This window comes from Athene noctua, chromosome 1, assembly GCF_965140245.1.
Source record: "Athene noctua chromosome 1, bAthNoc1.hap1.1, whole genome shotgun sequence".
In the NCBI taxonomy this organism is placed as follows: Eukaryota; Metazoa; Chordata; class Aves; order Strigiformes; family Strigidae; genus Athene; species Athene noctua.
In genome coordinates this window covers 5,795,527-5,813,243 of record NC_134037.1, presented here as the reverse complement: position 1 = coordinate 5,813,243, position 17,717 = coordinate 5,795,527, and the positions used below count along the sequence as shown (strand labels likewise).

Below are 17,717 nucleotides of genomic sequence, written 5' to 3'. Positions count from 1 at the left end.
TATGCAATACCACAATAGAGAATACACATGGTCTTACAACACCTAATATACCTTTGGACTACATGCCAGACAGCATGTTCCTGCTTCTGACTTGCCTCAGCAGTCATTTGGAGACAAGAAACCAGCACTTTGACCCCTATATGCCTTCAGAGTCAGATTTGTAGACAAATTCAGGCCTCCAATCAGTTGGATGGGTGCATCTCTTGTGCAGACTCCCTGAGGCTTTTGCAAGCCAGAGTTAAACTGGTGCCTTATCCCCAAGGTGCCAATGTCCCCCTCAGCTGCTATTTCTAAGGAGGCATAAGCACACCTGCCTCTTCACCATGACTGGGTTGCTCAGAGGCCTTGTGCAAGCTGCACGATCCTGGAGGTCCCAGCATCATCCCTGCAAACTGCCAGGATACCCCTAGCAGATCCAAGTCCTGGTGCTCTGAATGTGCATAACCTGTTGCACCTATAAAGACGATCAGGTGCAGACAAATAGTTGGTGAAAGGCACCGTGAAAATAACTGGGAGCACAGGTGGAAAATTTCTGAATACAAACAGGAAAAAAAAAGAGGGAATGAGAGGACTCAATGTATAGGAAAAGTGTTGCTCTGTCAGCTTAGCTGACCTCAAGTACCTGATTGGTATACACATGGGATACATAGTGGGGGAATCCAGGGAGAAAGACCACCTTTCTCTGACAATACTTCCCTGTAATAACTCACCTTGATTTTGGGGATCTTGCATGAATAGCACAGGAATCACCCAGCTCTCTAGCTGCCTGGGTAACGTCAATTTGAATGTGTAACAGAAGTCAGGTTATTCGGAGGTTTGGCATTGCTCCACCCATTCAAACGAAGCTTAACTCCCTTTTTATAAAATCAAACCTGTAGGGTTTTGAGTTCAGTTACCAAATCATAAAACATGCAGAAAATGGAGCTTACCTGGAGGTGATGTGACCGTGAACACAAGTTTCCAGTTTGTACCCAAGCTGGAGACAGACAGATTGGAAAAGCTCGCACATCCATCTATGACCTGCACTTGGGTGAGCCCTGCAGAGCAATAAAAAATTATACTGCAATTAACAGCATCCAAATAAGTACCACCTAAGCCCCTCAGAGAGTCCTTGTGACTTTAAGGGGACTTCGGAAAGACTAAATACTCTGTCCTTCCTAATTGTAAATATTTTGTCTAACCCCAGAAATTTCACATAGGGTCAGGTCTTCAGAGGTAATTGGACATCAAATTTCTGATGGGCTGGAGGACTTTAGCTTCTGAATCTTGGTTCTTTGAACTCATTGTGAAATGGAATTCACTGCACATAACCATCTCATGGGGGTGTAACATGAATACAGATGTTAAGGGCACCAGGCAAAGGTAATAGGAGTTACACAGATGCAACAGAAAGTTCCAGATGATCTTCTTTTTGATTTAACTCATATCTTGTATGACTAAGTACATCACCAAGGTTAGGAGAGTATTAATGAGAGGTGGAATGTTTTCTGTCCTAAAGGGATGTTCTCAGAGAGCCAGACACTGCAGCTAAGGGGAAAGAGCTGACTGTTTTAACCCTTTTGTGATTTGTAGATGTTTCACCTCATCATTTGGACATATTCCCCTCCTGTCCTACTGTTAAATCATTTTGAACTTTTCTCCAACCCTGTCAGATGCTTTGAAAGGGATCTGGCCATGAAAAATGTCTGTGGTGACTGCCTTGTGATCATACAGGAGACACCTTCAGCTAGAAACCTGGCACGGGAAAGCTCCATGGGGAACATTAAAATGAAACCCAGGAGAGCAGTTTCTCCATCACTTTACCTCTTGTTCTAAGCTATCAGGGAATGCATTCTGACCCAACATTTACACTTGCTATGGTTGTTATTTTTGAGGGTCTTTTTAAAAGTTATAATTTACTTTGTAACTGGATCTCCATTTTATTGTGTGTATCTTTGAGCGCCAGCCAAGTCCTGGCCTTTGAGCAATGCTGACGAGGTCTGGGCTTCGTTCAGGCTCTTGGGGTGAGAGGGGTAAAATCCTAAAGACTGACAATTTTAAAAATGTTGGTTCAGGTGGGGGTGAGCAGTCAGAACTTCCTTAGGATGCTGGACTTGCTCCAGTGATCACAAACTCTGGCTTTTGCCTGCACAGAGACAACACGTAATAACTATTTGCTTTATGAAGCAGGTGGTTTGACATTTTATTGCAGTTAAGCGGCACAGGTGAAGGTACATAAAGTCTGATTGCAAGGAGGACGTTTCTACTCTGCCCAGGGTATTGAACAAAGTGGCGAGGTAGCAAGCATCTTAGTGAGACATTTTGCAGTCACAGATACGTAGGAGTGTTCAGCAGGTGGGGACAAGGCTTTTGATGGTAGGTCAGACTGCAGGAAAATTTCCCTCTGTTTTTAACCCATTTTTCATGCCTACACATATATGATACCAACTAAACAGTGCCAGGGTCTGCTCTTTGGCACTGAAGAACAGGGGCACTCCGGTCAAACCTCTTAAACTCTTAGAGACTCCAAACAGAGATGCTGCAATGCAAACTGCCTGCTGAGATTACATCTTCGATGTGTTGACTTCTGAATCATAGCCAGAAATGGCCTGAGACAAGGTCCTGGGCAAAAGCATGTTGCATTTTAACGACTTAGCAATAGAAATGGTAAAGTTTTCCATCTCCATGATCAGGTACTACTTAATTTACTAATATCCCAGTTAGCTTTGACTACATAGGTATATATATATATATATGTGTGTGTGTGTGTTTTTCTATTTTTGTACAGCATCTAGCACCCCAACCCCCCCCATTTCATTGTGAATCTCCAGGATCAGCTGTGATGTATAAGTAAGCTGTAATTTATACTGTGAATAGACTTGATGGATATGTGGGAATCTAGATTTCTGTAATTGCTGCAGCCTGATCCTGGCTCATCTATTTATCTACTACGTATATGATACTCCTCATGACAGTATCTGCTCAGACTACCAAGACTTTTCTTGGCTCTGATACTCACTGTAGCACTGCTTTTATAGAGGGTCTTGTCAGCTGCGTTCAAATACTTTATAATTGCCATTTCTAGTCTATGATGAAGCCTGGAGTACTGTACTGTACTTCCCAACAGAGACTGTCTCAGCTTTCGGGCACATATGCTTCAAAGCTCAGAATATTACAGATATATATGGGAGTCTTCAGAAAGATCTTTCAGGCAAGCTGGTATTTAACGTAGAAGCAAGCTAATTTGGAGCTAAACTACTTTCCATGAGGCAGTTTGGCTGCTGTCAGATGAAGCAGCCTCAGTGTGCTAGACGGGACCCATTTCGATTAAATGCTGCTTTCATATGCTGCAAAAGACGAGTGCAATAAGGACGTTTGTCAAAGGAAAAACTGCAGCAAACTATTACATGCAGAACATCTGCAGTACGCAGTTCTTTCTTTGCTGGAGTTTATTGACTATTAATTTGATGCATGTATCTTTTAAAGAATGGGAAGTGCATTTCTCTTCAGTGACTTTTTTTTTTTTCCCCTTTTTCTCCTTCTCCCTCTCTTTCTATCCTTTTTTTCCCTTTCTTCTCTTTCTTTGCTGTCTTTTTGTTGTCTTCTCTTTCTTTTCCCTTCCCTGACTCCTTTCTTCCTTCTTCCTCTCCTCTTTTTTTCCTTTCCTCCCTTCCTTTCTCCCACTGTTAGTCACTAACTGTTCCAATAACCTGTGGTTCATCTAAACGCATGTTCCTAAACCTATGAGGCGTACCACCCTGAAAAGGCATGAAAAACAGGAGAAAAGACCAAAGGATTTTTCTAATCTGTAAACCTGGAACTATGACAAGGTAGGAAAAATTTCTAATTAACAGAAACAGACCGAAAGGGTGAGAAGCTCTGATCTACAACACAAGTGCCACTTATCTTCACTAAAAGTGAACTTTTCAAGTCAAAGCTAACACACAGAAGGCTTTACTGCAAACAGAATACTTTATAATAGGAAATACTCACTTTTCAATGTGTGATCTGTTTGCTTATATTTAAAGATTTTAGCAATAAAAATTAGGATGCTTTATAATCAATATAATTTCCACTTTCTAATTTCCAAGAATACGATCATTCACAGGTTTTGGTTCAGCACTGTAGTTAAACCAGTTTCTATATTTAGGTATCTTCATAGCCTCAATAACCTCAAGGGAAATACTCACATGCTTGGAGTTAATCATGAGTTCAGGTCTTTCAATAAATGAGGACCAGAAGGGAAACATTTAGATCCCTCGTGAAAAATATTTCCACGTTGAAGTATGCTAATTACAAACAATAGGCAGTTGTTGTCTGTCTGTACTTGGCCAGATCCTTTGCTGAGACAAACAGGTTGTCATTGACTAAGGAAATTGCCCCTATTAACATCAGCTGAAAATCAAATATTAGGACTTCTAATTCTTCATTCTTTTATTTTTTTGATCTAAGATATGTCTTTTTCAGATAAACTACCTGATATACTCTCTTTAAGCTACCAGAGCATGAAAATACTTTCTATAAGCTTCTCTTTCTCTAGCATATGACTGGGCAGTTTACCAAACTCCTACTCCAAACCTTTTTTCAGCCCAAAGACTAGTTTTCAAATCCAGTATTTCTCAGGGAGAACTCCTAGATTTATCACTGTCATTCTGCATAGGTGCTTTGCCATCACCCTTGCTGTAATAAAACACATACAAACCTTTTAGCACAGCCTCAGAGGAGCCCTTTAGGTGAGCTGATACAACCCAGGGTTCTGAGGGAGGCCCCAGTTTGTCAACTCTTTGACCCTGGGAGGAAGAAAAAAAAAAAAGAAGAATAAAGGTCTGGTCTCCTCAACAAGAGGAGTTCTGAGGTTTTTAACAATTGTAATAATTATTTAATGGCCAGCAGGAGGGCAGTTTGCATCTACATGTCACATGTTATAAATGTCACAAAGCTCAGCATATCTCTTTAAGATGAGCTTAAGCTCAGACATACCGGTTCTGGCAACTTCAGGACAGTTTCAGTAAAGTCTGGCAAGGTTTGCTGCTTCACTTGAAGTATCTAGGGTCCCACTTACATCACCTATGAGAAGTAGCTGATTTTGACACCGTGGCCTCTGTGGCATCTAAGTTCACAGAATCACAGCATGGCTGAAGTTGGAAGACACCTCTGGAGGTCAGTTGGTCCAGCCCTCTGCTGAAGTAGGACCAGGTAGAAGGGGTTGCCCAGGACTATGTCCAGACAGCTTTTGAATATCTCCAAGGATGGTGACTCCACAGATTCAAGGAAACAGAGTAGATTCCGTCTGTCTACTGAGTCAGGGTGGAGATTTAAGTTCCTCATACAGACAGTGAAAGAAACTAATTTTGATATGTAAATTAGCCAGCCATAATAGTCTATGTGTATATAAAACTATTGGCTTTCAGGTTTGGTGTCTTGTTTTTTTTTTTTTTTAATATTATTTTTTGAGAGAGTTACTGGTCTCAAGACTAGTAGAAAACCTGAAACATGTCTGAAGAAGGGTATGAAACTCAAGGGAAGATTCACTTGCCTAGATCTAAGTTTTGTGTGTCATTTCAGGTAGCCAGCAATGTTTGACATCCAGCAGAGTTGACTTGTGGAAAGGACTTACTTTTCTACAGGAGCTGGAGGCAGAATAATATATTCCACAGCCTACAATGCAACAAGATCCCTATGTGTAGAGAACTGAGGGAAATAGAAAGAAGCTGAAAGTTTTGTGCCTTAAAGTTGTAAATCCAGACTCATGAGTAATAGATATACAGAGCTGGTTTTATTGGAAAGCAACTTTGCATCCAGAAATAATGTCCACAAAGCTATCCAAGCTTGGATTTGACACTATGCTTCAGGGTCACCACTGTAAAAATGTTGTACCTGGGGCTAGCTATTCTGTGGCTATACTTTCACCTGTCCAACAAAACGGGAAAGATTCCATCATAGGAAACAGCTGTAAAACAGCAAAGAGGACATGAAAATATGAAGGAAACAGAAGCACAGCACAAAGCCATGCGATGCAGATTTCACCTGACTTTGGGACTGAATTTAGTCCAACAACCTACCAGCTTCTAAAGACTCATTGGACCTAATCTGCCATTTCCGAGACTTGTCTTAATACCTCAGGCAGTGCTAAATCACATCACATAGAAGTCCAAGCTTGTTTTAAACGTGATGATCTCTACACAGCACTGCTCTGTATGGTGGGGGCTTGCTCGGGCAGACCATGATACCTCATTATACCTGATATACCAGCCTTCATGATTCCATTGTTGTTCCCACATTCCTCAACGATATCCTTTAAGTTTTAGGAACAGAAATCACAAAATTGCACGCAATCATTTGTACAGGATGAGTCTAAGACTCACAGGAAAAAGCTGAAAAATGTGAACACAGTCCATCCTGGAATATGTTCCCAGAATGCCAATGAGTGCTTACTTCTAGAGCTATCCTTTCCCATATTCATTAATAGAGCTGTCCTATGCCATATTTAGGTCCATCTCATAGCTTTTGGATTGCTTGGAAATGTCAAAATTGCACAGAATTAATAGAAGCATCCATCCACAGAGGGAAAAATCCTACCTTCCTGTCCAGAAAAATGATTTTTGGCTGTACAGGAAGCTGTTTCTCAGTTTCTCCATTTGAAGGCTGCACCTGAACAGAGATGTTATAAGGTCTCACATACAAGCCTGTTTCTGGATGTTGTGTGCTTCCATTTCTTTCACATGCAAAAGAATGTAAAAAGAAAAAAAATAAACCAAACAGAAAATTAATGCTATGAAAACACCCAACGCTAGTCCCAGAAATAAATTGCAACTTACCTAGAAATGACATTACTTTTGAAATGCTGGGGTTTCAACCCCGAGTTAAGGTTGACATCTGGGTGATTCCCACAGCCCTTCCCAAAGGGGGTTGAGGTTCCCTTTAGGCTCCCCCCCAGGGTGGGCCGGCCTGGCAGACAGAGCCATTGGGTCAGTGAGCCCCAGGGGTCCCGCAGTGAGTAACCCAAGGTCAGGTGTCCCACTGAGGGATAACAGCTGGGACCCCTGGCAGGAGGGGCAGTGTCTGTGTGTGAGGTGGGTGCCCTGTGCAGAGTTCCCTGTTGGGGAAGGACCTCCCGCCTCCCTGGGACTGGGCTCCACTCAGGTCTGGCTTTTGTAAACGTGGGCTGTGTAGAGATTCAGTGTGTGGCTTCCTCGGTCTCATGTGTTTGGCTTGTTGACCTGGTTGTCTCCCGTCCCTTCTATGGGAGACTGCATTTCACTGGTTATCCCACCCATTGCTGGTCGTGTGGTGTCGTTGTTGGGGTCAGTGGGATTGATGTTGATTATGTATGATCTGACTTGTTTGTACCCCGAGCGCTCACCCCTGTACTGACCCTTTTGTATCAAATACGATTTGGTCATTGGTTCATCTTTATTCTGGCTGTGTCCTTTATGCTAGGCCTGATAATTGGCAAAACAAATACTTAGTGTCTATTAAGAATAGGAAGGAGTGCTATACCAAATGATGACTAATTTAACTCATCATGGCACTTTGTTTCCTTGGATGAGAGCTGCATGTATGGAAATATGGAACAGATATCACTTCCAAGCAGATAGCGGCACCAAAGTAATAAAAAGTCCTTTTGTTTCAATCCCAAATTTACAGATGGAAAACTGAGAAATTAACAAAATAAATTATTTTCCTGAATGTATGTGGCAGAGACTGGGATTTTATGGATTCAGAAACCCCATGCCTTAACAACAAAGTCTTCATTGCAGTTCACTGATAACAGCGGAGGCAGCAGATGCTTCCTGTCCAGCAGAAAGATTCCAAATAAACACCTCTGAGCTCCTCTAGGAACAAAGTTTTTGGTTCATCTACACAAGCACAGCACTTACAGGACTTCACGACATTTCTTTATCCTGATATACCTGTGTTCTTATTCTTCATTATCTGCCAACTCTGAACACCAAAATATAGCGGTATACAGACACCCCATTGAAAGACGTTGGTTTTTCCAATTCTGAAATTTAAATTAGAGCATCCCAGGAGAGGGTTTTTGCAGTTGAATAAAGAATCAACACTTTATTCTGAGCCTCTGTCATTTCATTCTCTCTCCCAGAGCTTTGTGTCATTTAGTATCTTGTATATTTATGTAATTTATATATATATAAAATCCTCTAATCTACAAATGTAGTGAAGTGGCTGGGGGCTTGGTATTGTCTTGAAATGAAGGTAGAAAAGCTATTCATCCATCTCTATTGTTTGCTTAAAGGTATTTGCAAACAGAAAATACGTGGAGCATAAATTTCCTTTGGTTTTGCTCAGTTTTTTTGTTTGAGTTTTGGTTTCTCTGGGGTTTATTTTTTGGGGTGCTACTATTCCTTACAAACCAGAAACGGTTTATACTGTGTCTGATGAGAAATACTGGTCCAAACCACAGACACTGGGAAGATCAGCTAAGGGCTTAAGGATACCTGCAGTAACGAGACCTAGCTCAAGGATTTAAGTTTCAGCTCTTATCTCGGTTCTTTTCCTTTTTTTTTTTTTTTTTTTTTTTTTTTTGTGAGTGGGAAAGTATGAAAGGCAGATTTATGTTTGAAATTCATGTTAAAGTCACCAGTGCATTCATCAGTGCTCTTACCCACCTTCTTCCATAAATATGCATTCAGCACTATAATTGAAACTGACTGCAGAAACAATACACCAAGTCATCCCTGTTTTCATGGCAGGGATTTGCGCTTTCTGTGAGCACCCTGGCTCCAGCTGAGTCCAGGCAAGTTTAGGTGTGTCTTGGCATGGTTCCTGTAAGCCCCCAATTTTTATTTTTATTTTTTCTGTCTGCAACTTCTTTAAAACTGTCAACAAGCAGGAAAAATGTTGGCATGAAATTGCCAACCCCAATACCTACAGAGTAAAACTGTGCTCACCTCACACTTAAATGTGATTGTAGGAAGCAGACGTCTCTACTCCCTAGGGTGAGTAGCGGCAAAGAAAAGAAAACAAAATAAAAATACACATGCATGCTTAAAAGGTGATATCTCTTTGCAGGTGATCTGAATCCAGCTAACACAGGGCAGAACATGGTGTGTCTATCCCACTCGGTCCAATCTGACTTGGGACCCTGAAGGGAGCCCCTGCTTTAGGGTGCAACCCTGCACACAGCCAGTTACATTCCTGTGAGTGAGTGTTAGTGTGGAGGAGCAGGAGGAGAGAAGAGCAGCCTGCTGCTCCCTTGGTGATTTGTGCTGGAAGGAAAATAGGCTTTCCTGGCATAGCTTTGTCACTGAGAGGTAGGGATCGACAAGCATGCCTGTAAGCCTAGCAAGAACCGGAGAGGGGAGACCTGCCTTCCTCCTGATGGCACGGAGAGCGTGCTGCTTTGTCACTGCCCTGAAGTCCCTTGCTGGGAAGAAACAAGCTGGTTTGCAGTTCCCTGCCGACAGCACTCAACGGGGAGCAGCTCAGTTGCTCAGTGCCTTGCAGTTCTTTTAAATGTGGGCACAGCGGGCAAAGCAGGCGCCGCTCCTGATACCTGAGTCAGCAGGGTCAGGATCCCAGATCCTTTCCCTGTCAGTGCCAACACACGTCTACGGAACATGCCGAGGCTCTGCGGAAGAGCGAGTGTCTGCTCTTTAGTAACAAGGAAAGTTGAGGGTCTACTGCAAGTATTAAGGCATGATTAAGAAACTAGGTGGAGAGATTTGGGGCAGAGAGAAGGAATTCTCCCTGAAGTCAATGAGAGCTTGTCATTTTAGTTGTAATTACAATAATAACTATAACAATGACGACGACAACAACAACAGTAATAGCAATAGCTATTATTATCAGTTGACTTCAAAATGAAAAAAAATCAGACCGAGAGATTGAGTCAAGGGTTCATTAAAGCTGATAGATATGTCTGTATTAGAAAACTAAATAATACCAAAGGACAAGCCTTGGCACTGACACTTGATCACCTCTAGTGTTAAGCTGTCAGTCCATCACAAGCTGTGGTACAGACCCAAGAGCAAAGTCCAGTACAATTCCCAAATGATCTTGGAGCTAATACAGTCAGAGAATATTCTCACCCGGCAGTTTGGATGAGGCCACCCATAAATGATGGGTGAGAGAATTTAATTTTATGGACACAGGCTGATCCATATCAGCTGCCCTTGGTGCCAGAGAACAGTCCCTAACATATTTAATTTCCTAATAAACATAGACAAGGAAACTAACGGAGCAGTTGTCTGGGTATGTCTGCAATGCTGGTGTTGTGGCATCAGTATATCCTTGGTAGGAGGAAGAGATTGGGAAGAATTTGTGGAATAAATAATGTCAAAATGCATCATGGTCAAGCCAAAGAGATTTTTTTTTTGAAAAGGTGGTGATTTTGGGTGAAGGGAAGACAGGTTACAAGAAAGAAGATGCTTTTGTTAAGACTAGAGATAGGTAAGCTGAAGACTTGTGTAAAGGCAAAGTAGGTACAGATTCACTGGAAGGGCTGAGAGGAATTTAACATCTTTGGGTAAGAAGTGTGTTCTCATGTCATGTGGTGATGAAGTTAGTCAGAAATCGGGTACCTGTGCCCTCTCAGCTGCACTTTGTCTTAGAGCTTTGTCTCCCCCTGCAGATCTTAACATTAAGTAATAGAGACAGGGAAAGAGACATGAGCATCCAAAAGATGGTGAGCAGTCTTAGGTCATTCCTACTTTAAGAAAAAAGCTATCTGAAGGATGAATTTTATTTCCACCGATGCCCTTTTTTCCCCTATATTATAAAAAAAAAATAAATAAAAATCAAAGATAGGGGAAATAAACTTCAGTGGAAAGCAGGCTGCAACATTCCTTGACAACAGAAGAACAATAAATCTGTAATACTGATCATATCTCTTTGTGAAGACTAATGGACTGAGCAAGACTCATGTTATTGGACATTACTGATGTCCCCCTTCTTTCATGTAGGTTGAGTCAACAAGACCAAAATTCAAAACCATAAGCACCTAAATGCATACTCTAGCTAGCATCAGCAGGGAGCTTTGAACGAAGCCATGTTGTCCACTGTCCTAGATACCAGATGCTGTGATGGCAGGAAGCTAACAAAGGAAGATCCAGTAGTGCAAAGAAGTAGCAAGGGGGCCTAGTTTCATGGTGAACTGGGATAAGAAACAAGTAACTGAATACCTCTGTGGGCAAGGCTGGACAAGAGGAGTATGCTTCTTTATCTAATCATTGTGGGGATTTCCTTTCATAAAGCAAATATTCTTTAATTAGAAGCTGGATAGTTTGCTGCTGTTGGAAGCATCAGGTAAATTGGTTAGACTGAAAAAGTTCCAAAAAAGAGGTCCAATGCATACACTCTTGGAGTATACCTTAATTAAAATACCCAGTCTTTTTGACCAACTTCTTCTGACATTAGCTTTTTGGGACACTACCACCATCAGATCTCCATTTCTCCATTTGCTAGAGACTTTCCAAGCTAAGAATGGCTCCAAATTTAGCTTTCAAGAATTTTTTTCCCCTTTTACAGATCAGTAAATATAGTCACAGAGCACAAACACAGCTTCCCAGGAACACAGAGATATGTTTCCCCCATGAGGACAGTCTTCCCCCCCTGCTCAGACAACCTTTGTTTAGCACTTTTCAATCCCAGCGGCACCAAAAGCTGAAGGCGCCTGGTGGATGCAGCTGGTGGAGTCCAGATTCTTGAGGTCTAGAGTGATAAAACATCTTAAAAAAAGAAAAAAAAAGGGAGATTGGAGGAGCGTAGTGGATCCACTCAAAGGTGAGGTGGGACCACCAGGAACCTTTACAATGAGAAGGACAGAGCAGGTCCATCACATAGGACAGAAACATTCTCTAAATTCCTTAGTGATTCCCATTAATTGCTGTAGACAAGTGAACTACCCTTACTTACAAAGCCGCCTGCTAGAGGTGAGGAGCTAAGCCAGGCCTCTGCCATAACACACTCCTGAAGTTTACTGTCGGAGAAACGTCTTTATTAAATGTAAACAGCATCCCGCCGGAGGTCAGAGCCTTGCCGCTGCTGTGTATCCCAAGGTAATACCACTTTAAGCTCCACATAAACTCTTAAACAGTTTCTATCCTAAAACCAGACCGTAGGTGGTACAGTTTTTTACGATATGTTATAATAGTGCAATAAATCTGTTAGCTTAAAATCGAATCTCCGTGGCCTTTTAGAGAAATCATCATTAAATGCAAGGCCCTGTTAATGATGCCATCCCAGTGAAATTGTTTAATCTGCTAAGGGGGTGAAAGGTCACCAAATGAATTTTTTATAATACATCAACTTGACACGCAATAGGGAAAACTGTAATAGATAAAAGCAAAGGAAAAGGGCACTGTCTTCTTCTGATAGGTCAATAGCAGCCAAGAGAGTCACTCATCCACTTTTCCTTCACTACCGTGCTCCTTTTCCATTTAATATGGACACCCAATTAATACCTCAGCACCATAGACAACCTCATTTTAGGTGAATTATAGCAATTTCTTCCCCCTTCTCTGAAATGAAAGTGATCACAATACATCATAGCATTGTGCGAATTAACGTTAATTGATTCGAGTTACCAAGCATTGATGGGCCACTTCTATAATCTGGTCCTTATTGGGAGCTGGAAGGGATGGAGGGAAGATTAGATTGCATCCTCCGTTGCTTTGACGACGGCGGTCACCTGATGGCTTGTTAGACAGTTGTACGCTTCTATTGCTGGCCCCAGTGGGGTCGTCAGTAAACTGGAGTGATGTCCAAACATCATTACACGCTGCTCCGATATTAAAGCAAAGGGATTAGCACCTTATTGCAAGCAACCTGGATTTGTCATTGTGCTGTCGTTATCCAATTTCCAGATGATAATGTGACTGTGGCCTGCGGGCACGAGGTCCTGCAGCCAAACCAAGGTGTGTGTATATATATATACACACACACACACACGTATACATACATATACGTGCACGCATCCCCATAAAGACCCAGCACCCCAAGCCATTTAACCCTTTGCTTGCCAGAATTCTGCTAACAAAGCATGTGGAAGAATTTTTCTCCATTTCCCATCCAACACACAGCAGCGGTCAAGAGCGTGATGTGAGAGCAAAGCGAGCTGGCCCAGGAGCTGACACGGCTGTCACTCACTTGAATGTCACCCTAGACGAGCTCTGCTGATAGAGGCGACGCATCTCACGTGTTAAATAAGGCGGAGTGGGGAAAGGATCGGTCCCTTGGAGACATGACTGGCAGCTCCTCTCTGCTGTGTGCACACGTCGTGTAAAGCATTGCTTTTACTTCAGGTCCCATTAATAGTTAAGAGGGGGAAAAGGGATCTAAATGTGACATGAGCAAAGCAGGTTTTGTTTGATAGCACTGGGGTACCAGCACAAGGACCAGATCTCTTTCCAGTGACTGAGAAAGACTATGAGGACACTCCTGGTTCTCCTGCATGTGTCCAAACAGACATAACTTCTGGGGAAATGCCAGGGCAATTGGGAAAAGCTCTTCTCGAGCTGATCCTCTTCATTTTTAACTGAGATTTAATAATACAAACCCTTCATTTTCAAAGACCCACACTGTTGTGGAGATTATATGGCAATATATCCCTCCTTCCTTCCCCTCATAGAGACCTGCAAAGTCCCGTTGTCAGGGCAATCTGTGGTTTCTACCATGGTTACAGTGTGGGTAAGACTTCTAATTGCCTGAATCTTGTAATTCAGGGGTGTCACTTTTGAGTGGGATTGGCAAGTTTTACGGTAGATTTACCGTGTACAGTAGACACTAAGAGAAATTTAAAAGCTCAGAGGTGAAACATAACCTGGGGAATTCATAGTTGGCGATAGACCCTTTAACCCCTACACTGCCAGAAGGATTGCAGTGCAGGATTGAAGTGAAAAACTATTACTATCTGATTTGGGGGGTAATGTGAAGCTCCATGTCTGTTGTCTAAAAGGGTATTTCTGAGATTTGTTTGAAAACTTACAAAGGGAAATACTGGCTTCACACAAGGATCATATACAAAAGGGCAGACTACTTTGGTTTTGGTTCTTTCCCTCTCAAAACCAGACACTCAATTTTATAGACAGACATCATTGTAATTAGCAGTAATCTATGCTGTGGCACTACATTCAACCTGCATGAATGATTCACATACCTACCCCGCAAGTTATACTTTCTACTTATTTGGAACAGTCCTTGAATGAAAAGTGTTTCTGCTTCAGCTGCAGTTTAATTCTTCTACTGACCACGAACAGGATCCACAAGATATCTCCTCGGTTTCCCCACTCGGAATTCAATTTGAAGAAAAATGCTAAAATAGCAGACCCGCAGCCTATCATCTACATAGTTAAAGACCTTGTTAGTACCAACATCCCTGGTATGCCCGTTCCTTTCTGACACCACCAGTTTTGATGCCAAATTTCAGTTCCTGGATTTTCTGCTAAAAATGTCACCAGAGGCAAAAAAATTAGCAAAAGGATTTGTGTTAAAAATATACTTCACCTGACACCCAGGATGACCTCACACAAACTCTTTTCACATACAAGCCTCCATTGCCACCATCTTCAGTGCAGAAAGATGTGTCTGAGCGAGTTCATTAGGACCACCCACCTCTTGTTGACAGATCCCACAACTACTCAGTTCCCCGGTTTGAAAAGAATTATGAACTGAGAACAAAATAGTGAAATTTGTCTTGATTCCTAGAGTGCAATATGATCGTATGGTTTGATATGACATAACACCGTTTATACATGTATGAGTCTGCACTTTATTCCCATGAAGCTTCTTATCCCATCACTCCTATAAGTAGCCCATTACAGAATCCCATTCCTCTGATTAGAAACCTTCTAGGTTATTCATGTGTACTTTTCCACATTCTTACCAGGCTGCTAAATGAGATGTTGGCCAAAAATGGGCCTCAGCTATTCCCAAATTATTTGAAATAAAAAAAAAAAAAAAAAAAAAGGTCAGAATATAGCTTTGTCCATGCGGGAAAACAGATCAGGAAAATAGAGTGGTGTTGAATGGGAAATGGTCTCCTTCCAGTTCTATTGCATGATTCTTCTATTTTATTCTCCAAGGAGGAACCTTCTTGTTTTTTACATGAATATTTACCTCTTGATATTTTATACCCGTTTCTCCCTGCACTGTCATTGTCCATTAGTGTCTAGAGCTTCCTCTCTGGTGTTTGCTCTTCCAACATATTTTCACAGATAGGATGATATCTCTTCCCTCAGCCTTGCTTTGCCAAGTTAAGCAAACCAAACCCTTTACTAAATGATTCTATTGAAATGATTCTATGATTCTATTCTTTACATTTTAAAATAAACTCCATTTCCATGATCATCTCAGGTGTCATTCCTAGTATCTACTTGAACTGACTTTGTCTTTTTTTGTACATCAACAAGCAGAGTGGCATGTGCTACTCAAGCATATGCCCTCTATAGTGTCCCTCTGACTTAAAATTCTGTAAGCTTAATTTTAAGTTTAAAGTTTAAGTTCCTGAGTATCACGTTTTCCACATTTTCACTTCAGGGGCGTATGGCAGATAAAATCTTGATAGACCCTCAACGTGCGGCAACAACTTTAGCTCTGAGGTCAGGGGTTTTACTATCCTGCCTTTGCCTACCCACTGGAGAGAAAGCTGCATCCCTACCGAGAAAAAAGCTGTCCCTTCCCTTTTTTAAAACCATGTGCGATTCCATACAGCAGCTTGCTTGAAATCTGCATGAAGGTCTCCAAACCCAAGCACTTTGGGGTTAGGATGTGTCAGAATTAATGTCATTTGGACTTCTGACTGTGCCTGCCTGTGTGTATGCCGTGTGACATAGCGAATTAGCAGTAATTTCTCATTTAGTCCTCTGCATGGGTATTGCTGTCTGAATGAGCAGTTCTTTGATGATTAGCTTCACTTTTATTGCTTGCTGTGCATCTCAAACACCATTATTTCCGGCACACACGCTTTTTTTTCACATGCTACCCCAAACCTAGCTCTTAATAAAGAGAGATTAACGCTTGCAAACTTCAGTTTGTAGCAGGTTAAAGGCCCATCAAGAAGTAGCAAAGTATCCTGCTCTCGTGTGCAGATATGGACTAAATGGCTTCTGGATGACTACCTAACTTTATATTTCTGATTTTGTATAAAGACACCCCACACAAACATACACAATATATTCATTGTTGCGTTCTCTTGTTCTTTCACTTTTATATTTACATTCGTATTAGGCAAACTCTGCAAAACAGAGATTTCTATCTGGAAACACATTGCAATATATATTAATACACAAACACTCACGAGGAGATAAAACTATGTGGTAGTCATCTCTGATTCTCCAGCTGTGCAAGGCTGTAGCAGTCATAGCAATCACCTCTATCTTTCCTTGACAAACCAATGAGCCGTGCTTGGAGTGACCCTAACAAATGAGTTAAATTAAAATCATGTAAAACAGCATTTCACATCATAACAGACAAGTCATTTTTTTAACGGCTTGGCAGTATGATGTACAGACTTAGTGCCTAGCTACCCAGCCACGGCAAGGTTTCCAGGGCTCCCTTCAGCCTCACTGTCCTGGGCTGCAAAGACAAACACCCAGTCTCTGCTGATCAAAGATTTTGTTGTTGTCGTGATGCAAGAGGAGCCACTAGTCTGAAACTGCAGGAGACTGGCCCGGCAGGAGTGCAGGTTCTGCGTATATCTGACAACCTGATTGGATTTTGCACAACTCAGGGGTAATATTTCTTTTTTCCTTCCACAGAAAAATACACTGGAATACTTAGCCTGACTTGTAATCCCAGCCCCATTATCCTTGCCTGTGCTCGCATGTACTGTCCAAAGGGAGACAGATAGACAATGGGCATACTACATGTCCCAACAGGAAAACCCTGATTTCATTTCACAAGTTATCTGTGGCCTTATTGCATCAGAAGTGTCAGCCATGAGTAATTCCAGAAAAGCTATGACTGATGGGGAGCAATAAATAACACTGCAGAGGAGCCCAAGCAGCTCAGGGTAGATGAGCTCTGAGCTGGTCCTGTGATCTGGTGATGTTAGTATTCTCTTCAGTAAACATCCCAGGTCTTCCCCTGCTGATGTGGGGAATCTATGGCTTTAAGTTAACACTGCTCTTGTCTCTGTGATAAAGCAGACCTCTCCTGATCCTTCCTTTCACAGAGCATGCACAGATGGGAAGGCAAACCCCAGCAGTCCCCAGTGTGGAGAAGATGTCATTTATGCCTGAAAAAAAGGCAGCCACAAGGTTTCTTCCCTGGCACACAGAAGCGGATGGTCCTCTCCTTTAGGTGATTTCTTTCCTGCCTCTGTGACGTAACACTAATGCATTCAGGAACCTATAGGCATTTAACAGAGTTCTGGTGAACTTCCTCTAACAACCTTATGTCTTGATCCTTTCACAGTGTAGCTATTGTTGCTTCTCTTGTTCTGATCATCAATAATAAACACACTGAACGAGGGCCCTTGTACCCATCACACTCTACAGGTTACGGCATGTCTTGGAATGGCATAAAGACAGGATAACATTTCCTATCACACCCTGTAAAACTTCCTACAACATTATTTTTCTGTCCCATTTTGTAGTATCCTGCATCATAACACAAATATCCCCACTGACAGTAGTGATGTTAGTTCTGCTGATAAAAATATAGTATATCTTCTGTTTGGCCATGTTTAAGTTTTGATATTGCAAATGATAACTTCACACTGTGCTTAATATAACACCAGTTAAAAAAAAACAAAAAAACAAAAAAAAAAACAACCA

General features: G+C 41.8%; 1 protein-coding gene across 1 annotated transcript in view; it reads right to left on the bottom strand.

The window, feature by feature from the left end:
- The window catches only part of PKHD1 (PKHD1 ciliary IPT domain containing fibrocystin/polyductin), a 269,426-nt gene that overhangs the window by 9,460 nt on the left and 242,249 nt on the right, over positions 1-17,717 (bottom strand). The window contains exons 60-62 of the mRNA XM_074921569.1: positions 6,559-6,694; positions 4,682-4,769; positions 930-1,037 (exon numbers count right to left, since the gene is read on the bottom strand). Of these exons, the coding sequence (XP_074777670.1) occupies positions 930-1,037; positions 4,682-4,769; positions 6,559-6,694 (332 nt within the window). The remainder of the gene's footprint in view (positions 1-929; positions 1,038-4,681; positions 4,770-6,558; positions 6,695-17,717) is intronic.